Source organism: Neolamprologus multifasciatus, chromosome 17, assembly GCF_963576455.1.
Source record: "Neolamprologus multifasciatus chromosome 17, fNeoMul1.2, whole genome shotgun sequence".
Classification (NCBI taxonomy): Eukaryota; Metazoa; Chordata; class Actinopteri; order Cichliformes; family Cichlidae; genus Neolamprologus; species Neolamprologus multifasciatus.
The window spans coordinates 4427308-4453542 of record NC_140455.1 but is presented as its reverse complement, the minus strand read 5'-3'; the positions used below and the strand labels follow the sequence as shown (position 1 = coordinate 4453542).

Below are 26235 nucleotides of genomic sequence, written 5' to 3'. Positions count from 1 at the left end.
ACATGTCAAAGCAATATAAAACATGATGTCTTAAGTAATTTGAAAGTATTCCTATTACCGAGTTAGTACAAAGGCAGCACGGGTTACTGAGGCTTGGATAGGATTGTCACGTGAGCCAATCCATCCAATCAGTAGAAAGGTTTGACTCCGAGACGTCACACCACCTAAAAAATGTAACAACAAAGTATAAGTTAAAAAAGACAATGGGCAACATTAACAGTATATGAAAGTTCTTTCTTTAAAATCATTTCACTGTGTTTTAGGCTTCGTTTTTATTGATAAAATGTTTTTGAAGATAAATCCACAATGGTAACATAACATGAAAAGATATAGAACTAAAAGATTTAAATGTCTTATCTGTTCTTTGCGGGAATAAAACTGACAGATGAAGTGTGAATGCATGTTTCACAAACGTTTCTTTTTTGACTTTATTTTCCTAATTTATTTTTTATTTTTATTTTTTAGAAATGTAAGATAATTTCAAACTAAAATGCCACGTTTAAATAATTTAGTAGTTTCTAGAAATCACTTTACCAGCATTCTTATGTAAGACTCCACAGGCTTTGCACACCTGCATCTAAGCAGTTAATCCCATTCTTCCTGATAGATCCAATCAAGCTCTGCCATAATTGATGGAAATTATCTATAACCTGCTATCATCAGGTCCTATTTAACCACATTGAATAACTTTATCATGCAATAACTCCAGAAGTGTTCTGGTTGTTTGCTTTAGGTCGTTGTCTTGCTGAGAGGGGTGCTAGTGCACCAGTCTCTGGAGCAGGTTTTCTTTTTTGTGTTTGGCTCCATGCGATCTATACCCGACGTCATGCTGTATCAACACAACATGCAGTCATCATCACCAGCCTCACAGCCCAATAGTTCTGTTTCATCTGTGGAACGAGTTTGCTTCTGCAGGGCGCGCGCATCCTCGTGCCTGCTGAGTGGTCCTGATGCTGGTTCTCATGCACGCATATTACATCACTTCTCTGTTGCGCCATTGGCTGAGGGTCAACTCCTCCGCCCTCCGCCGCGAGCCACAGCATCCCGACGCTGTTTCAAGCAACCTCATCACGGTCATCATCTTCTTACCTTTAAATACACCAAACCACACGCACACAAAGCTGTTCACGTGGGTGTGCGCGTTTTCTTTTTCCTGCACTGGCGGCTCGTTTCGACGATGGCCGAGAGCGAGGCAGATACGCCGAGCACGCCGATTGAGTTTGAGAGCAAATACTTCGAGTTTGATGGAGTGCGGCTGCCGCCCTTCTGCAGGGGAAAGATGGAGGAAATCGCCAACTTCTCCCTTAGAAGTAGCGACATATGGATTGTGACGTACCCAAAGTCAGGTAAACGAGCCACCACACCACCCTGTGCACGAGTGTCTTTGTGCCTTCGCATTTCTTGCTGCTCGCTACTGCAGCAGTTTCTGCAGGCCTCTCTTGTTATTATCAAAGTTTAACAACACGAATAAAACACGAATGCACAGGTAGCCCGTATCTAGTATCAGTCACAGGGTTCATTTTGCGTAGCACGCAGGTATCACGGTATCGTGAGAGTTGCAAATCCGTTCACTTTATTGCAGTGGGTGGATGACGATATCCGTTTATGATGCTTGTGCAGTAGAACTACTTTTTATAGGCCTCTATCAAGCATGTACACGTAGCATCAGCAGCCCGTACTTCATAATCAAATATCAGCAAATAAATGAGTCAGACTGATTAGATCGATTAATGGCTGAAACACATCCGTGCAGCCTCCACAGCTACTGTGGCCTTCATCATCCACCTCACTCGCATGAGCACTTCCAGAAGTTGGTGTTTACATCTATCCTCAGCGTGTCTTTGCGCAGCGCTGCTGCATGCGTCGTGCCCTGCTGTGCGCTGGGTGGGTCCGGTCATGTGACAGGTGGTGGGCAGCTGGAGCAGTGCTTGCAGAAGGAGTTTGAATATTCAGAGTTTAGTTGCATTTCTATGTAGCACAGCAGAGGAAAGCAACCCAAAGGACGGGGTGGTGACCATCGGGGATGTTTTGAAAGTTTTTGTCACAGGGTGGTTGATGGGGCCCACAGGAATCAGAATATCTGATCATAAATGCATTTGTCAATGAAGCAGAACCTTTGAGGAAAAATCAAATTTTACTTATTATTTTACTTATTATTAGGTTTTATAAGCAAAATATAGTTATACTACTATATACTTTGGGATCATAACTGTTGCTTTATTACAGCTTCATTAAAGTGTGTGAAACATCACATTTTAATGTTGTTGTCCATAAGACTGACTTACATAAAGATAATTAGCTTTAGCTATAATAATATAGTCCATTATAAAATAGAACAATGTAATAATGTACGATTAACGGTACTCTAGACCAATGACATATTAAAAGGGTCGTTTTCATTTAGTTTCGCCTCTTTAACCACCCTACACACACCTACATGCATTACAGATAGCTGTAAGCCACAGAGGCACTTGACAGGAGCACATGTCTTCTCAGATCTTGTCACTGCACTATTTTGTTCAATGTCAAACATTTTTTTTGATCCAGTGTGCTGGACAAGACAAGAAACACTGGTATCGCACACTAAAGTTCTTTATACTTTTCTTTAAAAAACAAACAGTCACAGGAACACTTCAGAAGAACTCTACAAATTCAGCACAGCATCATTAAACTAGTTTATTTGTTAGTGCCTATTATACAGTGATAATGGCTCAGAAGTTACAAATACACCCAACAACCCAACACACTCACTTAGAACTGAAGCACAGACTCAGAAATCTCCAGAGAACACTGGTGTGATTTCAAAGTAGTGATTTTTCCCCTGGATTAGAGCCAGTGACGTTTGATAAGGTCACCAGAGCTAAAACTATTGGGAACAGCAGTAATAGATGCCAAGAATGATCCTTTTCATAAGTTTATCACAGCAGGATCAGGAATGATCCGTCACATTTGTACACCAAAACAGTGTTTGAGCAGAACTTGGTGTCCTTGGCACGCAGCTGGTCTCCTGAGGTTCTCTGCAATATTCTGCAAATATTCATTTTAACCAGTTACAACTTTGTGCATCCAAGCAATCTTTGTTTTTAAGCTTAAACAAGCTTGATATATCTGTAGTCTTTTGGTGCATAGGAGAAAGAAAGCACATGTCAGGCCACATGGCTGGGATGCTGCAGAGCTATGATGCCATTGGCTTACATGTGATCGTCTTAGCCAATAGGATTAGCAGCACTCCATAAACCAAAGGGAGGGGGTGAGCGATATGATATTACCTAGGTCTGTTTCATGTGTCATACTGTATACTTGCACATCCTTGAAGTTAGTGCAATCAGGAGGTCTGGCTCCACAAACATATTGAACTTTTATCAGGGATTTTGTTTCCCCTTTTTAAACCACAACTGTCTTTAAGCCATGACTGTTCATTTTCCTTAAAACATGCGTTAGGCAACTTTAGGCAAAAATTCTAAACACATGGTCAAAGGAGTTAGAAAGACTGGAAAACAGCAGAGTTTGAAAGAGGTGGAAGAGTCTGCAATGTGCTCCTGAGTATCCTGCAGCTTTATGCTCCATCCATTTAGAAACTCTGTCAGTTTGTGTTACACTGATTTGGTCTTTCTTTCTTTAATCTGTCTCTAGCATTTCCATCAGCTTTATGGGAATCCAGTGTCAAAGTCTCATGTTAAACATATGATGAGTGAAACTTCCAAACATAATATCCATATGCTAACCATACGTTCACTTATAATCAAGTGAAGAATTTGAAATAAAGATAAGGACTTTAATTTTTCACTGGGAAGGAGGTATGAAATATGCATTGTGATGTATTTAAATTAAAACCTGCTACTGATCTGGATCAAAATTGAACAAAAATGCATCCAGAAAAAAGAAACACATATAATATCAAACATAATATAACACAAACTCAGCACAATGCTTCTTGGCAGTAAATCTTATATCATTGGAGAGCCTGTTTATTTCCCTCAAAATCGTGCAACATTTGCAAGGAAAATGCAAAGTTGAGTGCGTGAGTTGCACCTATGAAAAGCTTGTCAAATCTTCTCTGGCAATGACAAACAGTTTGTTCTGCTTTTGACTCTTGTTTTAAGCTTCTGGTACCCCAGGTAAGACAATAAGGTGCCCGATAGGCGCCTGTGAGCATGAAGTATTTGCTCCAAGCAGTTTCTAATGTTTCAGTCACAGCAGATATGTGACTGAAACATTAAGCACTTGTCAAAATTAGGCTGCTGACATGCTCAACCTTTAAACACATTGTACTAAAAACATAAACCGGTAACCCGTCCTGGTTACCAGTTATCACAGAATGACATCATATTGAATGAGGATCCAGTTTGAAAATGAACTCATTGCCATTGCTGCTGGTGCAATCCAGACACACGATGGGCTCCAGTTTTCATCTTTCACCAAGACTTACTGTTTCAGTTAACAAAATCAGTTTATATTATTTTATATTGTTTAATGCGTCATGATCTGCATTCAAGCTTTGGCTGATTTATACACTCTGTGCAGGCAAATTAATGCTTTCCAGAAAAATTAGTTCTTTATGATTTTTTTGCAGAATCTCTAGGATTTTGGATAAATTATTTTCATTCTTTGTTACTAAATTTGTTACATCATTTGAATTACATCAGAACTGTTATTATGAAAACAGTGTCCTCTGTTAATCTTTGTCTCCCAGGCTCCTAGAGGTTTTTTAAACTTTTAGTTGTAAGCCGCAAATGATTTTTTTCGTCTATCAAATACAACTCAACCCTTTAAGGAGTGAAACACACTACATAACTGCTGCTAATGTGTTATAAAAATGTTCTTTTAGAACAAGAAAGCTTTTACTGAAAAACTTTCTTATGCAATTTATTAGGTTTCAAAGCCAGTGTGTGGCTAACTTCACTTAATTTTTCCCTAAGTGAGAGTAGTCAGTCTTATTCATATCACCCGGTAATGTAGAACACTGACAAGCCTTTAAGTTATTAAGAAACAAGCTGGGATGAATTGATTGCATCGTGTTAAAATGCCGACCTTTCCCATTGCTTAACAGAGAGGCGTCCTTCAAGTTTCACATGGTGTGATCTGCAGAAGCCTATCAGAGTGCACCATCAGATTGGACTGACACATCAAAGCATATCTGCAAACCAAAAGAGCCAAACTGCCCATAAATCTTTGGACTGGCAACAAATAAGACATTAATAATGTGAGAACGGTAATGTTTTGTAACTAGTGATTAAAAGGTTACAATGTAATTGATTAGGGTGATTGAAAAAGTGGAAACAGTAAATAATTTCTTCCAAGATGTCTTTTAGTGACGCAGACACTTTTACATGTGACTCATTGAGTTCCCATGGATGAATTAAGACCTCAAAGAGTGTTTGGGTGTTCTCTGCTGCAGTACATGGGAAGAAATTAGCTACCTCTGTCTTTAGGCAATAGTTAGTTTGAATTAATCCAAGCTCATCAGCTGTGGATCCAGCAACTTTCACTGTTTCATGCTGCAGTTTGACTTTTGTCATTGTCCCCTGATTGTCTTTTCTGTCATTGCAGGCACCAGTCTACTTCAGGAAGTTGTGTATCTAGTGAGTCAGGGAGCAGACCCTGATGAGATTGGCCTTATGAACATTGATGAACAGCTGCCTGTTTTAGAATACCCACAACCTGGGCTGGACATCATACAGGTAGGAGTCACTGACATCACAGTAGCAGACACTCAGCACCATAACCAGTTTAGAACCAAGGCAGCAGACGAGATTAAGTTATTCGATCTGGTAAAACAATGCAAAATCTAGTCTGCTAACTTAGCCTTCCACTGCAGCCATGTTAATGGGTAACTGGTTCAAGACTTACTGTCATAAGTCTTGCTTATAAATGCAGATAATTTAGAAAAGGTAATAAAAAGCAAAGTCATCAAATAACTACCAAAAGTTTGAAAATTACATTACTGCAAATGAAATCCCACCTTTACCTCCCAGATATGCTGTTTATTTGCATTAACTGAGCTGAGACTACAAATGGGAACTTGAAAGTTAAAAATCTTGTCCCTTGGATAAGGATTCCTCACAGGCTGTTTATTCCTATAGATTTAGGAATGAATAATTGTGTGGATTACATTATGACAACATTAAAACGAACTAACTGCTGATTTAGATCAGCCCGTTCTCACTCCCGAAGCGTAACGATTTGTCACGTCCCACGGCGTTCCTGAGGAACGCGAAAGGTGACCTTCGGCGTTCTTAAGGTACGCGCCGGGTTATGGGTGAAATACAGTAGAATGACGGTCCCACGGTAAAAGACGTTCCAGCCACGTATTCCAGCTCTAACCATAACATAATAACATAATAATAGTGTTTTCCAAAGCGATTGGAGGAAAATGAACGAACATGTGTGGATGGATTCCAAATGGTTCTCACATTTCCTAATTTTTCCGATCTCGTCATTTGTTCACTCTGCAGGTCTTGATGCTCAATTCCAATTTTTTGATCAAATCCGATTTTTTTGTCTGCTCGTTCCCACTACAAATAAAATGTGACAGCAAACGCGCTCTAGTGTGAACGCTCAAAGCGGCCGCATGCGCAAAAGAAGACGTCACACACAACGCGCTCTGTTTAGAACCAGAGCAACAGTATTGTTTGACTGATGGCCTTAATATAAACCCTTGTTTTGGACTTTGTTTCCCAATTTTTCCCAATAACAAAGTTATTTTGTTATTTACATTTGGCCTAATAATGATCCTTATTGCTGTTTTAGAGGAGCGCTGCTTCAAAGCATAGTTACAGATTTCTGTCAGAATCTGCAGATTATACAGTACAAATAAAATGTTCACGTTTCTCCAACGTTGTCTTCCCAACAGTTTCACTGACATCTACACGGGATGGACAGGAAGCGTTCACCATGTCTTCTCAGGCGCTGATAATTGGCGTCTGTCTCGTGTCAGTGACGTAAAAGACGGATTTAATGCGACATGACCATCAAACAGCAGTCGCTTTCTGAAACATCAGATATGTCTCAGATTCAGGACCACATACGAAAGTGACCCAGATCGGATTTGAATGAAACGATGAACCAGAACTGGTTTGTAAAAATGCTGCAGCTTCACTGGTGTGGAACTGGTTTAGCTTTCGTCCGTCAGATACACAACAAAGCACTATTTTTGGTAGCGCATGCTAGCGGTCCGTCGTTATTACCGTGTTGTTTGGAAAATACGGCGCACTTAAAATCAATCCTTTGATTTTTCTGAAAGTCGACAGAGCCCCTTATAATCTCGTGTGCCTTATGTATGAACTCTGGTTGTGTTTACTGACCTCGAAACGATTTTATGTCCACGGCGCTCGAAAATCTGTCAAATGTTTCAGTACGACTTTGCTAAGCTACGAAGCTGCACCTCTTGATGGATTGTCGGAGCATTACGGCTGTCGTAGGTGGAGCCTCGTGGAGTGATACGTACTGTGCTTCAACATAATGTTACCGTATTGTGTGTGTATAACCTCTTTTTAAGTTTTGTGGTTATTATACATGGTTATGCTGAGGATACGTCGGCCACTGGAAATGCCTTTTGGTTAAACTGTCAGCGAGGAATTTGCATTTGCACTGTTAAACTTTTATATAACTTTAATGAACATAAAAACAGCTGCTTGTTTAAGTGAAAATACATTGGTGGTTTTTATTTTGCACTAATAAAGTTGAGGAGTTGTAAAATATTTTGTCTAGTGTCAATTATATCGTCAGTTATATCGTTATCACAAATTTTCAAATGTATATCGTGATAAATATTTTTGGTCACATCGCCCTGCTCTACTCGGGAGTGAGAACGTGTTGTTTAGATCTATAACATAAGGAGATGCTGGTAGTGGTCTATGTTTGACCAGCACCATCAAACTGATGCTAATGCTGCAGTAAGGTTGTTGTCTATCAGGCTGCTCTTTGGTTTGTTTTTGTTTCACCACCAGTAACAATGACCTCATCTGGTGTTAGTAAGATTTTTATTGGGGGAACTTTTGTAGGACCTCTTCCAGGGTCGTAAAATGTTATATGAGACAAAGCTGCAGATTTCTTGGACAAATGTACAGAGTTGCACAAGTTTTCTGTAGGACATGATGGGTTCAGTGCAGATTCACTGTGTTTGTCTTTCACAGGAGCTGTCGTCACCTCGTTTGATCAAAAGCCATCTTCCCTATCGATTCCTCCCTACAGCCATGCACAATGGAGAGGCTAAGGTTAGTTCATCAAATCAACAAGTAAACGGAGATTCAGCAGTCTTTTTTATTTCACTAAAACACATAGGTAATATATCAACCTAGTATCACGACAAAAAGTCAAATAGACCGCTTTCTCCAAAGTGTGAAATGCACGTGCACGCAGGAGCTGCAGTAAAACATCAGATGGAGATATTCCATTTCAAGCCAACATGAAAATAATCAAGTGTTTAGACATTATTAACACTCTTACATGTGGATACATTTTAGCTGCCTAGCTTTATCGTTTCTGGCATTTAAGCACCCTGAAATGTACGTCACACGTCTTTTGCTCAATACAGACTTTAAATATATCATCTCCCACTGCTGGTAATGCAACTTCTGTCCATGAAATGGACACGGTGGACCAGCGTGTCTGTTACACGCCTTGCTGTGATACTGGGTTAAATCTATACTTCCTGTTTACAGCGAGTACTGTTGCGCTCTTTCAGGTGATCTACATGGCTCGTAACCCTAAGGATTTGGTGGTATCCTACTACCAGTTTCACCGCTCTCTCAGGACCATGAGCTACCGGGGAACCTTCCAGGAATTCTGCCGGCGCTTCATGAATGATAAACGTGAGTATATAGATTAATAGAAGATTTGGTCATTTCATGTAATCCACTCCATAGAAGCCCTGTCCTGATTTGTCGAGTCCCCATATCTCACTGATTGATACTTTTCCTTTATAGTGGGATATGGTTCCTGGTTTGAACATGTTCAGGAATTTTGGGAACACCGTATGGATTCTAATGTCCTTTTCTTGAAATACGAAGACATGTACAAGGTAATGTCACAATGTTTTTTGGGCCCTTTTAGCATCTGTTTGCTAGTTCATGGAAACTTACACCCAGCTGTCTGCCCCTGACAGATGACTTTACTGAGTTTTGTGTCAACGTAGCAGTAAATTAGGGGGAAATTGCTCCTATGGTGCCTGGATTTTCTGAGCAGGCATTCTGGCCTTGAACATACCCATATGGAAAAGAAATAGTAAAAACTTATATGATTTACTCATGAAAGTGGCCACTTTCTCATTACTTTCATATATTGTTTTAGTATCCAAAACATACAAGTTTCATTATATAACTTTTCAAGGGATCTTATATCTGTTTTCACTCTTGTATGCTTTTCATACAAGTTTCACACAAGACAGATACAAACGTTATAAGATTTATAAATATCTTTTCCATGTGGGTAGTTTTTGCCCTCTTAGTAGTTTGACTAAGGAACTCAATAGGATAAAAATCAAGAAGCATTGAATATTTCCATCCATCCATCTTCTTCCGCTTTATCCGGGGCTGGGTCGTGGGGGCAGCAGCCTAAGCAGAGAAGCCCAGACCTCCCTCTCCCCAGCCACCTCCTCCAGCTTATCTGGGGGAACACCAAGTCGTTCCCAGGCCAGCCGAGAGATATAATCTCTCCAGCGTGTCCTGGGTCTGCCCCGGGGCCTCCTCCTGGTGGGACATGCCTGGAACACCTCACCCAGGAGGCGCCCAGGAGGCATCCTTGTCAGATGCCCGAACCACCTCAGCTGCCTCCTTTCGATGTGGAGCAGCAGCGGCTCTACTCTGAGCTTCTCCCGGATGGCTGAACCTTTCACCCTATCTCTAAGGGAGAGGCCAGCCACCCTTCGGAGGAAGCTCATTTCTTGTATCAGCGATCTCGTTCTTTCGGTCACTACCCACAGCTCGTGGCCATAGGTGAGGGTGGGGACGTAGATCGACCGGTAAATTGAGAGCTTCGCTTTTACACTCAGCTCTCTCTTCACCACAACGGACCGGTGCAGCGTCCACATCACTGCAGCTGCAGCCCCAATCCGTCTGTCGAACTCCGGCTCCCTTCTCCCATCACTCGCGAACAAGACCCCGAGATACTTGAACTCCTCCACTTGGGGCAGGACCTCATCCCCGACCCGGAGTGGGCACTCCACCCTTTTCCGGCTGAGAACCATGGCCTCAGATTTGGAGGTGCTGATCCTCATTCCCGCTGCTTCACACTCGGCTGCGAGCCGCTCCAGTGCGAGCTGGAGGCGGAATATTTCCAACTAAACCAAAAATCTGTTTTAAATGTGTTTATATAATATGTTTTTGATATTTCACATTCATTTGTTATCTATTTGACGTTTATGCTCTTTTTTATGCTCTATGGGCGTGAAACTTACCAGCCTGTATCAACGCATAAGGGCATAGATAACATCAGAGGTTCAGGGCACAGCTACTGATTGATAAAACAGTACGTCAGGACTCTAAGGTCAGGCAGACCAATCTTAGAAGACACACAGGATAGCTGCAAGTACCAAGTATCCAAATACACCGTTCATCAGGTACCCAGCTGGAGGAGTAATCTGAACGAGTTCAATGTCACTGACGTCACAATATGAAAACTTTTCACGATGCATGGAGGCTCAACCTTCAGCACACCGAGGGCAACAGAAAGAGGGGAGGGAGGATTGATGCGTGTCAAATGCAGGAGGAAACACAAGCATCCATGAATACATCAGAAAGAGTCCAAGAATCTCTTTGGAAGAATCATTTTGCTATATATGCAGTTGTTTTCCTTAATTGATTACAATTGTAGGAACAGTTGTATTGTTCGTAGTTATTGTTCCTCTCTCACCAAGACCGTGTACGCGTAGGGTAACCGTGCGTTTTCTCCAGCTATAATTAAGAAAGCAGAATCATGCATCAGCGTTATTTTAACAACAAAACATTTTCTCTGTGTTGGTTTGTTACATTTGCTTTCATAGATTTTTCTTCCTCTCCTCTTCAGGATTTGGGGACATTAGTGGAACAACTGGCACGTTTCCTGGGTGTTTCCTGTGACAAGGCTCAGCTGGAAGGCATGGTGGAGAGCTGCAACCAGCTCATTGAGCAGTGCTGCAACTCAGAGGCCCTGTCCATGTGCAGAGGTGAGTGGGAGAGCAACGCTCAGTCCCTTTCATCTGCTAAGTTGGCTTATTTTGTTCTGGGCACAGACAGCATAAAACATGCACATACCGACTGAGACACCATCCATCGGTTTAGGGCTCTACACTCTGAGTAGAGGGAGCAGTGCTAATTTAAGAGCTAACACTAGTTAGCTATATTCACGAGTTGTCTCCATAAACTGTATGGGTGCAACAAAAAACCCCACAAATAGTTACAGACTAATAAAGCAACTGAATGCACCCATCAAAACTGCAACACAATCTTCACACAGAAAGCCATAATTAGTCAAATCATGCAAACACAGTGAAGACGCCCATCTTAGCAGACGCCTATCAGAACCAGCTACAGACACTCATTAATCAAGGCCACTAACTCAAATATCCAGGTGGATGTAATTCAGGTAAGGTTCTTATAAAGAGGGGATCTTATCTATCGGCAAGTAAAGGGAACTGCAGTTTTTGTGATTTCCATGTTCAGTTTACAGCTCTGGAGGTTCATTGAGTCTTCTGAATAGGCAGTTTGACTGTATGTATGGTGATTACCTGCATAGATATGATGCAATATGTTAGTTGATTAATCAGGAGAAAATGAAATGTGTCTGATGTTGTATTTTTATCTATTATTTGTATTATTTTGAACTATTTTCCAAGTGGGGCTAAGGGTGACACATAAATACCAATGTAAAAACAGTCAAAGGAGCTTGCAAAGAAAAGCGTCTGGACTTCTTTAAGTTACTTGAAGACGTTTCACCTTCATCCGAGAAGCTTCTTCAGTTCTAAGGTCAAATGACAAAACAAAAACATGGCTGTGCCATGGGCTCCCCCGTGTCACCTATTGTAGCCAACCTTTACATGGAGGAAGTGGAAAGGAAGGCTCTTGGCTCTTTCAAAGGAAGAGTACCCAGCCACTGGTACAGATATGTAGACGACACCTGGGTCAAAATCAAGACACAAGAAGTGGAATCCTTCACTGCGCACATCAACGCTGTGGATAAAAACATCAAGTTCACCAGGGAAGACACAAAGGACGACTGTTTGCCTTTCCTGGACTGCGCTGTGCACATTGAAGAGAACGGCAACCTCAACATCGAAGTTTACCGGAAGCCCACACACACGGACCAGTACCTCCTGTTTGACTCCCATCACCGTCTGGAACACAAACTTGGAGTAATCAGGACCCTACACCACCGGGCAGAACATGTTCCCTCTAAGCCTGAAGGGAAAAAGAAGGAACACACACATGTAAAGGAAGCACTCAAAACGTGCGGCTATCCTAAATGGGCGTTCATAAAGTCAGCAAAGAGGCACAGAAAAGAAGATCAGACACCAGCGAGGGAGGATAAGAAGGACAGACGCAACAACATTGTCATCCCCTATGTAGCCGGTGTATCAGAGAAACTCAGGAGAGTTTTCTCCAAGCATGACATCCCGGTGTACTTCAGACCCAGCAACACACTCAGACAAAAACTGGTTCACCCGAAAGACAAAACGCCAAAACACAGACTTAATTCAATTCAATTCAATTTTATTTATATAGCGCCAAATCACAACAAATGTCGCCTCAAGGCGCTTCATAGATACAGAGAAAAGCCCAACAATCATATGACCCCCTATGAGCAAGCACTTTGGCGACAGTGGGAAGGAAAAACTCCCTTTTAACAGGAAGAAACCTCCGGCAGAACCAGGCTCAGGGAGGGGCGGCCATCTGCTGCGACCGGTTGGGGTGAGAGAAGGAAGACAGGATAAAGACATGCTGTGGAAGAGAGACAGAGATTAATAACAGATACGATTCAATACAGAGAGGTCTGTTAATACATAGTGAGTGAGAAAGGTGACTGGAAAGGAAAAACTCAGTGCATCATGGGAATCCCCCGGCAGCCTACATCTATTGCAGCATAACTAAGGGAGGATTCAGGGTCACCTGGTCCAGCCCTAACTATATGCTTTAGCAAAAAGGAAGGTTTTAAGCCTAATCTTAAAAGTAGAGATAGTGTCTGTCTCCTGAATCCAAACTGGAAGCTGGTTCCACAGAAGAGGGGCCTGAAAACTGAAGGCTCTCCCTCCCATTCTACTTTTAAATACTCTAGGAACAACAAGTAGGCCTGCAGAGCGAGAGCGAAGTGCTCTAATAGGGTAATATGGTACTACAAGGTCATTAAGATAAGATGGGGCCTGATTATTTAAGACCTTGTATGTGAGGAGCAGGATTTTGAATTCAATTCTGGATTTAACAGGAAGCCAATGAAGGGAAGCCAAAACAGGAGAAATCTGCTCTCTCTTTCTAGTCCCTGTCAGTACTCTTGCTGCAGCATTTTGGATTAGCTGAAGGCTTTTCAGTGAGTTTTTTGGACATCCTGATAATAATGAATTGCAGTAGTCCAGCCTGGAAGTAATAAATGCATGAACTAGTTTTTCAGCGTCACTCTGAGACAGGATATTTCTAATTTTAGAGATGTTGCGCAAATGGAAGAACGCAGTCTTACATATTTGTTTAATATGTGCGTTGAAGGACATATCCTGGTCAAAAATGACTCCAAGGTTCCTCACAGTGTTACTGGAGGCCAAGGTAATGCCATCCAGAGTAGAATCTGGTTAGATACCATATTTCTAAGCTTTTCAGCGCCGAGTACAATGACCTCAGTTTTATCTGAGTTAAGAAGCAGAAAGTTAGTGGCCATCCAAGTCTTTATGTCTTTAAGACATTCCTGCAGTTTAACTAATTGGTGCGTGTTATCTGGCTTCATGGACAGATAGAGCTGGGTGTCATCTGCATAGCAGTGAAAATGTATGCTATGTCTTCTAATGATGCTGCCTAGGGGAAGCATGTATAATGTAAACAGAATTGGTCCTAGCACCGAACCCTGTGGAACTCCATAATTAACCTCAGTGTGTGAAGAGGACTCTCCATTTACATGCACAAATTGGAGTCTATTAGATAGATATGATACAAACCACTGCAGTGCAATACCTGTAATACCTACAGCATGTTCTAATCGCTCTAATAGAATATTATGGTCAACAGTATCGAATGCTGCACTAAGGTCAAGAAGGACAAGCACAGAGATGAGTCCACTGTCAGAGGCCATAAGAAGATCATTTGTAACCTTCACTAAAGCTGTTTCTGTGCTGTGATGAACTCTGAAACCTGACTGAAACTCTTCAAATAAACCATTCCTCTGCAGATGATCTGTTAGCTGTTTGACAACTACTCTTTCAAGGATTTTTGATATGAAAGGAAGGTTGGAGATTGGCCTATAATTAGCTAAGACTGCTGGGTCTAGAGATGGCTTTTTGAGTAAAGGTTTAACTGCAGCCACCTTGAAGGCCTGTGGTACATAGCCGATTATTAGAGATAGGTTGATCATATATAAGATCGAAGAATTAATCAATGGCAGGACTTCTTTGAGCAGTTTTGTAGGAATGGGGTCTAAAAGACACGTTGATGGTTTGGAGGAAGTAATTATTGAAGTTAACTCAGAAAGATCGATTGGAAAAAAAGAGTCTAACTTAACATCAATGGAACTAAGAGTAGCTGTAGATAATATTACATCTGTGGGATGATTATTGGTAATTTTTTCTCTAATGATAAAAATTTTATTTGTGAAGAAGTTCATGAAGTCATCACTAGTTAACGTTAAAGGGATGGTTGGCTCAACAGAGCTCTGACTTTTTGTCAGCCTGGCTACAGTGCTGAAGAGAAACCTGGGGTTGTTCTTATTTTCTTCAATCAGTGATGAGTAGTAAGCTGTTCTGGCTTTGCGGAGGGCTTTCTTATAAAGCAACAAACTATTTCTCCAGGCTAAATGATGATCCTCTAAATTTGTGACACGCCATTTCCTCTCCAGATTACGAGTCATCTGCTTTAGGGTACGTGTTTGAGAATTATACCACGGGGTCAGGTACTTCTGATTAGAGACCTTAGTTTTCACTGGAGCTACAGTATCCAGAGTCGTACGTAGTGAGGAGGTGAAATTATTAACAAGATAATCGACCTCTGTTGGGGTAGCGTTCAGATAGCTGCTCTGCTCTGTGTTGGTACAGGGCATTGACGATGATAACAGTGGCTGGATTATATTCTTAAACTTAGTTACAGCGCTTTCAGAAAGACATCTACTTTGATAAAGTCCACTCTCCACTGCTGCGTAATCAATTATTGTAAATGTAAATGTTATCAAGAAATGATCAGACAGGAGAGGGTTTTCAGGAAACACTGTTAAATGTTCAGTTTCTATGCCATATGTTAAAACAAGATCTAGAGTGTGATTAAAGTGGTGGGTGGGTTCTTTTACATTTTGAGAGAAACCAATTGAGTCTAACAACAGATTAAATGCCATGTTGAGGCTGTCATTTTTAGCATCTACATGGATGTTAAAATCACCCACAATAATTATTTTATCTGAGCTCAGAACTAAATTAGATATAAAGTCTGAGAAATCAGACAGAAACTCTGTGTAAGGCCCAGGTGGACGATAGATGATAACAAGTAAGACTGGTTTCTGAGTTTCACAGCTGGGGTGGACAATGTTAAGCATCAGGCTTTCAAATTAATTAAAAGTCTGTCTTGGTCTTTCATTAATTAATAGACTGGTGTGAAAAATTGCTGCCACACCGCCCCCTCGACCTGTGCTTCGAGATTTCTGGTAGTTAGAATGACTCGGGGGTGTTGATTCATTTAAACTAACATAATCATCCTGCTGCAACCAGGTTTCTGTAAGGCAGAGTAAATCAATTTGTTGATCAATTATTAAGTCATGTACTAACAGAGACTTGGAGGAGAGAGACCTAATATTTAATAATCCACATTTCACTGTTTTACTCTTTGGTTCAGATGTGGATACTGTATTGTTCTTTCTTTGTGATTGTTTAAGTTGTTTGTTGCTGGTTTTTAGTTTGTTTTTTGTCTTTTTGGAAGCAGACACAGTCTCTATGGCGATGGGTTTTTGGGGGGGTAGCAAGAGGAAAGAAGCTGCAGAGAGGCGTGTAAGACTGCAACTCTGCTTCCTGGTCCCAACTCTGGATAGTCATGTTTTGAGGGGTTTAATAAATTTGTCCATATTAAACCCAGTTTACATTGACTTAACAATGTGGTGTATGCTGTACAGTGCAGCGAGGAACGCCCAGACCTCTACATCGGAGAGACCAAACTGCCACTTCACAAGCACATGGCACAACATAGAAGAGCCACCTCCACAAGACTCAGCTGTCCATCTGCATCTAAAGGTCAAAGGTCACTCTTTCGAGGATGCCAATGTTCACATTTTGGACAGAGAGGACAGATGGTTTGAAAGAGGAGTGAAAGAAGCATCTATGTCCACTGTGAGCGACCATCTTTGAACAGAGGCGGTGGTTTACGACACCAACTCTCTGCCATCTATAATCCAGTTTTGAGATCCCTCCCCAGACACCTTAACACCCACTCACATCCTGGGCCATCTGACCTCAGGAATTCGCATGATAAGGTGGGGCCAGGATACACAATGAACTCACCTGAAACTCACACCCAGTTCCACACCTTGGCTCAGGCGATTAGAGGATCATCAGGGGGTCCTTTTGTCCCTCTGTGGGGGGAAACTCCCACCAGGTTTATATCTGGGACTCTCCACCATTTGACCTTAGAACTGAAGAAGCTTCTCGGATGAAGGTGAAACGTCTTCAAGCAACTTAAAGAAGTCCAGACGCTTTTCTTTGCTAGCTCCTTAGACTACGATGACCTGGATGACTGAGAACCTTCACAGACACAATGTAAAAACAGGACATACTTGCTGGTTTACAAACCAGCAGGCAGCTGTAATATGTCACCACTAGTGGTGGCTGTGTAACGTCTTAGAACAGGGGTCCACAGACTGTAGGCCAGAAGTGACCCACCAAAGGGTCCATTTCACCCCCACTGATATCTCTGTGAGTATGCAGAGGAATAGAGTGCAGGAATATCAGACTCTACTGTTAAGATTGGTGCTGCTCTGAGTTTGTGCATCTAAACCTAAAGCAACGCCTCCCGTTGTTTACATTATGTCTGTGTGTAGTATGAAGAGTAAAATACCTGGAAAAATGAATGAACACAGAAGAACAAATTCAAACAAATGCTGCAAACAAGAAAGAGCACCAGGAAAACACAAATCTTACAGGACATTGCCCACTTTACATTTCCATGAATAAGTGCAGAAAATGCAGTTTCTGGTAGAAGATTGGCAATCCTACCACGATGAGCTTACCCAAATGCCCAAAGCAGTGGAGGAGAATGGTCACGGTCTGCGGAGACAGGCCGTGTGGTGGTGTGTGTGATGGACCCAGCTGCGTACACGAGTGAGTAGACGGGAGTGAACTTAACAGAAAGCCTTTATTATGGCTGAAGACAAAGCGTACAAACACAGCAGGGATAGCGTGACTAAACTAGACTATAACCAAACTGGGAAAACTAATACTGTGACAAACTAAGATGACTCAGAGACTATGGTGATCACTGCAAAGACTGACCGTGAAAACATGGAGGTGAGAACACAGACGACGCGACACTGACTGCATGAAACACAGAGGCTGCGTCCCAATTCAGGGTCTGCACGCTTGAAGTATGCGCACTACGTACGGCGCGTACTATAAGTACGAGAAGTGCGGAAGTGAGAGGCTTGTGAAATGGGACGGTCTAGCCTTCGTCGCGCTGCTCAGGTTGCCTAGCAACCGTGATACTAACCGCGAGAAATGTTTCATACAGCTTTGTTTGACAGAAATGAAGGAGAAAATTGTTTTGTTGGTCATTCACTTTTGTCATGACATCACTGTGATTAGTTGAGTATCTGAGGCTGAGACCACAGGACTGTGAAACATGATTGTTTTACAGTTGTTCACTAATGTCACACAACTCTGCCGACATGTGACCAACAGCAATGTTTTAATTTTCTTTGTTATTAAACATTCGCACATAAATAAGTGACGTCATATTCAGCACTTACTTCTGACAGTTCACTTTTCGGCCGCTCCCTTCTGCCGTATTTTGCGGCAAAATTATCCACACCCACCGCCGCGCTATGAATTGTGGGATATATGGGACCACGAAGCGTGCACCGGACCACGCTTGATATTTGGGGAAATGCATATTTCCTGGTATGTGGTATGTAATACATGGTATTTGGAGTATGCATTTGAAGTACACTTCGAATTGGGACAGCCGTCGTCGCGTGGCGGTGACGTAATCACACTTAAAATGCGTACTTCAAGCGTGCAGACCCTGAATTGGGACACAGCCATAGACTAAATACACATGAGGGATGATGAGTGGCCACACATGGGAGCACAGCTGACACACATGAACCTAAAGACAGGACAGGAGAAGTGAAGCTAAATACACTGACATTGAATACAGACTTTCAAAGTAAAACAGGAAACATGGAGATTAGACATGAACTAAACATAACCATGCAGACACGACTCATGACAGGTAGACGCACGAACCAGGGAGACTGAGGACAGGAGGAGATGACAGAAACGACAACATGAACTTGGCAACATAAGACACACAGACATAAACACATGAAGGGCGAGGGAGACTTAACACAAGGGTAATCTAATTACAAATGAGCCAGGATAACTTAATGAACCTAAACAAACAATAACACTGGGTTGCACGACCCAGGACCACGACAAGAATGGAATTTTATGCGTTGCTCACGTCAGTGAAAAGTTAATTATATAGCAGCTTCTCTTTCAAAATCACTGCCCTTTAATGCTGCTAAAGAAAGTAGCAGCTGGGTCAGATCTTTTTGGTCCTTTGCTCTGAGCTGTTAGTTTCTTACAGAGCTTACCTCCTTGTTAACTTGTGGTGATACTACAATATTGTGCAGTTCAATTTCTGTATGCTCCATGTAGGTGCATTCAAACTCTTTTGTTTATAGCAGTTTCATTGTTTTTCATTCTGTTCCCATTAAGAGATTAGCTGTTCCCATTAGCTGATAGAGGTCAGGATAATCGAAGCTAATCATATTTGGGGTCAAATTCAATACAAACTAGTGCAGACAAACTCCGACAGCAACTAAATCACTAACTATAACTGTCGACCGCTGCAAAGGAAATGTGTAGCATTGCAGATTACACAAGTCAAACACACCATAAATTAATGTACACTGAGCTTATAGACAACATTTTTAAGGGGCGATAACTAAATTGATTTGTGTTGGTTAGTTATTAATGTCTCTGGAGACGATAGTTATGTTGCAAGAGTTTGTGTATGCAGACCAGTCTCAGGTCACTGACCTGTAGTAAACAGAGCAAAGGCTTACCCATGCAAATTTACCTAATACTAATAATATATCTCACAGCTGGACTAATAATCTGATACAAGCTAAAGTTGTTCCTTATGTGAACTATAATGACATTACCTTTCTGTTTCAGGAGCTTAGATCATCACGCAGCGTCATAGTCAATACTTTACACTCCAGTTAGCACAAGGCTACTTAACATTAGCTTCTTAGTAATTCAGTCACTCAGAGTCTTGGTGCACAATACTACTTTAACTCACGTAGTCAGTGATTTATAACACATATGACTCGGGACTTGACAGGAGGTCTTCACATAGCAAGGGGCAGGTGTTAGACACAGAGTTTAGGATAAACCCTGCACGCCACCTGAGTCTCAGTCCCAGGACCTCACACAGCCCCCCTAACAGAGAAGTTACATAATGATTCTCATTTATCTTAAATGCGTTTTCATAAAGACACCAGTGTAAAAATTACATGGTATGATTTAAGTTAGGGCATTAATTGCCCCTTTATTCAGCGTGCTCATCTTTTATCATTATTTATTTATTTATTATTATAATCATTAACTGACTGCGTCTACATAACTGAGCACAATGTTAGAAAATCACCCACAGAACTTTACACTTCTGTGGGTGCAGCTTTGGAGATGCTGTTCACAAACACACAAACACACAAACACACAGCTGACACTTCTTTGGACAAAGCCTGAAAGCAGGTTTTTGATGTCATAAGAAAACTGTTGTTAAATGTGAGCCTTGTTATCACAATGAGAGCTTTGATCACTCGCTTCATTAACGTTACTGAATGAAACTCTTTAACTGACAACTGAAGTTATTAAGCTAACTGTGAATTTATTATTTAAAATGGGCTCCATCAGGTCTGCACCTCTGATCAGTAAATGTTAACATGCTGGGTGAGTTGAGAGGTGAATATGTTTAACTATGTTTAATTATTTATATACTGAGTTTGTGCTGATGTTAAGAGTTAATTTAAAGGTTTGGTGTTTTCTAAATATGACCAAATATTAAGAACATGGTTTCAAAGAGAAACACACTGAACACGAGCCTGCTAACAAGGCTTATACTGGCATTTAAATTTATACAGCTTTCATCAATAGATGTTTCCGGTTTGCCTCACATGCTACAGTTTCATGGTCACATAACAGCTAGTTAGTGTCAGTCAGTGCATCTATGACAGTTATAGGTGATAGCTACCAAGGCTCTGTGACAATCAGTCACAGCAACTGTTAGTTACAAATTGCAGCTGGTAGGGGATTCTCATTTTTGAATCAGCGGTTCGATGTAGTCACCAACTGATCTCCGGGTATGTGTGACTGGGACCTAAGAATTTAATGCTTAACTTTATCAAAATGATCACAGAAGAAAACAAGATGATGTGATTCAACAGGAATGACGATGGTTTGAATACAGAACCAAGTTATAGTTAAATTAGTTAATTTAATTTGTTTTGGTTAAATTAAAAATGAGTCGTGCCAAGGTTAGCTGCATGACATTTTAGCAAGAAAGAACAGAAGAACAGATGAACTATGTGATTGAATATTTTTGGATTATTACATAATGTATTCTGAATGAAAACATTATAGCACCAGTGTGTCACTGCACACTGAAGTGTTGTGCAGGATGTGACTGCGTTTGTTTTGATCGAACCTTTCATGAGCTCCATGTACAGTCATAAAGAAAACTGTCAAATGAGGATTTATTATCCATCAGAACTATTTTAGCAGCAGTAACTTGAAGTGTCCTGTTTTCTGTGTGACCTCCAGTCCCTTCAGTAGTTGAGGAAGTCTGGCCTACTCCTTCATGTCATTGTTCAGTTCACTGAGGTTGGAGGAACTGTGTTTATGCATATCTATCTTAAGCTACTTCCACAATCGAGTTGAGCTCTGGACTTTGACGGGGCTATTGCACGACCTTGACGCTTTTCTGTTCCAACCATTTTCATGTTGCATGACCCAGTTTTGGCCACGCTCTAGCTGTCGACCTTACATTTGACTCTAGAGTACTTTGGTATACAGAAGTCTGCACGGTGACTGCAACAAGTCCAGGTGCTGTAGCTGCAAAACGAACCCAATCATCACCTCTCCATTGCTACGCTTGAAGGATTTCCACTTGGTCTCTTCTGTCCAAAGGACGTTGTTCCAGATCTGTTGTCCTTTGTTCAGAGGAAGCTTTGCAAATGCGGTCAAGTTCATTTTAGAGAGAATAGGCTTTTTTCAAACAAGCCATACTTGATCTGTCATTTTGTAATTGTGCTTCCTGAAGCTACTTAATTCCTACAGAAACAGTAAGGGTGCGCATCGTTTTTCACACGAGTGTTCATGTGTTTTACATTTGTTTCCTTATTTGTTATCATTTTGGCTTATGTGTATATTTCGTTTTTTATGTTCACTTACAGTTTCTGTCATCTGTTTTTGTTTTTATGTTTTTCCATCTGTTTTTTTCCTTTTAGTCTAAGGAAGTCTGGTGTTTGATCTGCATTAGGTTAGAGCTGACAGTCAGTCTGATCTGTCACATACACACTGCAACTGGTGAGTCACTGCCGTGCTGCATTCAGTCTGCAGCAGAAATAAGTTTTGGTGTCTGAGCACAAATAAAGACAGTGCTTATTAAAATCCTCACTACGCTCCATTCCCCTGCAGGTCGTGTTGGTCTGTGGAAAGATATCTTCACCGTGTCTATGAATGAAAAGTTTGATGCGGTATACAGACAGAAGATGGGGAAGTCCGACCTGACCTTTGACTTCTGCCTGTGAGGAACGCCTGACCATCTCTCCGTATCGCCTCCCGACTCACTTATCTATGCTAGCTCATTTCCTGTCAAGCTCCTACATCTTCCCTCAGTCAATCTGAAGTTCAATAGTTCAACCTAACAGTGAGCTCTCACTAAAAGACTTTTCACATCCCGTGTCAGCAGAAATCAGAAGTCACACTGTTGTGGAGATTACCGAATTTTTTAAATCAATAGTTAAACCAAATCTCCCTCAGCCCCTACCTCCACTGCTGTGTGTGTTTATAGTATATATCGACTAGATTAGGGTCAGCCACTGAACGCAAGTCTGGGTGAGTGGATTCATCACAGGAGTTTAACCTGTATGCAGATATTTGTGATGAAAAACGCTGGAAATGAACGGGGACGACCTGGGGTCATGTTATAGTTGTCCTCAAACAACACTAACGATGTTGAGTCAGCACTAGATGAAGGAAAAAAACGATACTTTGAACCACCAGCTGTTTGGCAGCATTATGGACACGACCTCGAGCTGTTGTCAAAGAGTTGTATGTTTACCAGTCCAGAATATTCAGGAGCCACAGTCATTTATCGCTGTGGCCATGTGACAAACATAAGCTCTGTTTTGGTCTAAAATAACGATGATAAATATTAGGTAGACGAACAGTGCTCGCCATCAACTTGTAAGTACGACTGTGTGAGGACAGTCGATGGGCGCAGCAGCAGCAGCGTATTTCTGGAAATGGGTCAGAAAAAACCAAAACGATGAGCTACAATGCTAAAAAACGTCTTCATCGGGTTGTCGCTATGAGCAACAACTTTGAGATTACACAAAATGTTTTGAGCAGTTTTTACTGTAAACATATTTATCACAGTCTGCCAGATCTTTTATTTGTGATCTATAGAAAATTCCTTTATTTAAACAGGGACGGCTTTGAGAGCAGGCTCTCTTTTACAAGGACCCCCTGGTTATAACACACATGGAAACATTTACTTTGACTCATAACATAAAAATAATATAAAGAAACCTGTTGAATTATGTATAAAATCATAACAGATAGAAACTAAATAAAACTAAAATAATATTGCATCAGAAAGAAGTATGATGCAAATATCCATAATCGATTTATTGCAGCATTTTCCTACATTGGTATTATTGTGATAAATTTAAAGGACTAAACAGTCTTGGTACCAAGTATAGTGTGAAGTTGAAATATAAATCCAATATTCCCATAAAGTTTGCCAATAAGAGCTCTGTAAATAAATAAAGTCCAGTGTTGTTCTCGTCTCACTGCCAGCAGCTGCTACCTTGCTTTCTTATATGAAGCATTGTAATGTTTTCTAAATCTGCTCCCAGATTTGAAACGGAGGGTGGACTGAGGCCGAGTCAGGGGAAAGCATATCGATGATTTCAACACGATTCAAAACAAATAAAACATTTGCTTTCTGCATCACTGGGGAATACAAGCCTTAATTTATAGAACAATGTCAGCTTTTCTGTGAACGACGTTTTTATTCCACTAATATAATTTGAAAGCATAACTTGTCATTAAGGCAGAAATCTGGGTATTTGGTGTCCTGGTAAAAGTAGTAAAACTCACTACAGTGTAACTATTAACCATCCTCCATCCACCCGCACATTTGGTGCGAGTTCAACAATTATTTTTAGATTAATTAACGTTTAAAACTGCTTGGCGATTAGAGGGCTCTGCATCAGCTACAAATGTTTGGACACGTCTGATGTGAGTGTGCATGAGATGTGGAGAGGGACAACTGTGTTGTTAATCCTCAAACATGTCACCTGAGTACATCAGGGCCCCGTCAAATTCCTTGACTGTGTCTAGATCCACACAGTAGTGGTCGGGTCAGGTCTGGAAACATTGACATAAATGGATATTTATGCCATAAAATTAATCTAAAACAGCTTTTGTCACATAAAAGAATTGCAATACTGGATTTAAAGAAGAAGTTATGTTATCTGCAGTTTACAAGCATTTGGCTGAAAGTAATGGAATGTCGCCCTCTGGTGGTCTAAATGGGGAGCTGCACTCACTTGCATATGTCGTTTTTGAAGGCAGTTTTGGGCATCATAATGGATGTTGGGTCACCTGGGGGGTAAAACCTGATGACAGAGCTGACACACCAGAGCTGAGCTGAAGCATAAGGGTCATTTAGAGTGCATTATTTCTTTTTAAATTACTTTTAAGCTTTGACAAAAAAAATCGGTGTTGGGGACACAGATCTGTTGGACTCATCGTAAATTCCTACTGCTAAACCCACGCATTTGATCTCATGCGTGGGGCCAGTTGATGCGACATACGCACAAAATATAACCATTTTTTTTCTCTACAAAGAAGGGAACACAAAGGGAATCAAGCCTGTACCACCACAGAAATGTCAGGTTTAAGAGGGGTGGGCAGAATATTAACCCATAACCAGCATTAACTGTGTTCTGCTACTCATGTAGGGCAACAACAGCACTGCTGTCTAACTGGAGTCAGACTGGAATCAACCTGAGCATCACTTCCAAACAGTCTAGCACCTTCTACTCCTTCTCTGTTGCTGCAGCAGTTCATGCAGACTAGTCCCTGCGCTCTACCTGACACATGTGAATGTCTTTATTGTGTGGATGTACACTACAACCTCAGCACAACTCTGCACATTCGTTTTTTCATTGTTCTTATTTCCTACTGTAACACTGTTTACAACCATTGGCAAGGCTTTAGCAAGTCCAGCTCCACCTATCTTTTTATTTGGGGTTTTTATACATGCCTGTCTCTGTTTCAGGACATCCTTTTATTGTATTTGACATGCTTTGCTTGCTGGTTTATTAATAAAGTAATGTCTTCATGTGATATCCGATGGATGGAGAGTCTTTCTTTTAATTGATATAATGCAATTTATTAAAAAAAGGTTTAGTTGAGAATTATTTACTCAGTTGTTTGCTCTGAAAAAGAGGCTGACCACAGACATCTGGAAAGCCCTGGGCTTCAGCACGTGAGACACATTATTCCTAATGACTGCATTGAGCCTTTTAGGTTCTAAAAGGACATTTTTGTATATTTTAAGGTCGGCTGGTAAAATGTTTAAAAATGCTTGTTAGATTAAATGGTGATTGGAAATTGGCAACAGGTAAAAGTGATAAATTACGGTACATTGTTACTTACAAGTAACTGTCAAGTAAATATCACATATATGGAGGTTACATCAGCCCTCATGATACAGCTTCATTGGCTCCCGGTCAAATATCGCATCAATTTCAAAATACTCTTGTTCACATTTAAGGCTATTCATCATCTCTCTCCTCCATATCTCTCTGACCTGGTTAAGATCACCGCCCCATCTCGTTGTCTCAGATCGTCTTCTTCCCTTTCACTCTCCGTCCCTTCCCCCCGTCTTGCCACCATGGGGAGCCGGGCTTTCAGCTGCTCCACGACTCTGGAATTCCCGACCTCCTGATTTAAGAAACATCTCTTCCTTCTCTCTCTTTAAGTCCAAACTCAAAACCCACTTGTACAAAATAGCTTATCCCACATAACCTCTCCACTCTGCTATTTTATTTGTTTATGTCTTATGATTTTATGATTCTGTAAACTGCTTTTATGTTGCTTTTAAGTGTACAGCGACCTTGAGTGTTTTGAAAGGCGCTTTCAAATAAAATGTATTATTATTATTATTACTGCTGTTCAACTCTTAGCCCGTGTAAAGCTGGTATAAAGGTGAAAGACCATCAGCAGGTTAAGCTGTCATGCGGCGGCTGTGTGAAGGCAAGAGAGGACCCAAATGCACGGCTCTAGACACACGGGGATGAACTCAAAGGCAGGTCTTTATTAACAGGAAGATAAGAAGTCATACAAAACTATACTGGGAGAAACTAAAGCTGAGGCGCTGGGAAGACACGGGAAATGCACACAACCTAGAGGGACGACGCAACACGGCACAAAGGGATACTTTGACCTAATGCACGGGGAACGCAGCTGAGGACAATTACTCGTGACAGAGCGGGGAGGACACGAACCTGAAAATACTGACACCAAGATGTGGACCTTGAACACAACACAGTACACAGAGACGAGCA

At 41.3% G+C, this 26235-nt stretch overlaps 1 protein-coding gene across 2 annotated transcripts; it reads left to right on the top strand.

The window, feature by feature from the left end:
- The first annotated feature begins 977 nt into the window (after positions 1-977).
- On the top strand, positions 978-25021 carry sult4a1 (sulfotransferase family 4A, member 1). Of its 2 annotated transcripts, none has more exons than XM_085138995.1 (7): positions 978-1346; positions 5551-5681; positions 8136-8216; positions 8687-8813; positions 8928-9022; positions 11005-11143; positions 21880-21959. In XM_085138995.1, exons 1-7 carry the CDS (start codon positions 1178-1180, stop codon positions 21882-21884), a joined length of 747 nt encoding a protein of 248 aa, XP_084995121.1. In that variant the 5' UTR covers positions 978-1177; the 3' UTR covers positions 21885-21959. The 2 variants fall into 2 exon arrangements, with proteins under 2 accessions (XP_084995121.1, XP_084995120.1); XM_085138994.1 differs by lacking the exon at positions 21880-21959 and adding an exon at positions 22070-25021 and having other exon boundaries at positions 980-1346.
- The last annotated feature ends 1214 nt before the right edge of the window (positions 25022-26235 follow it).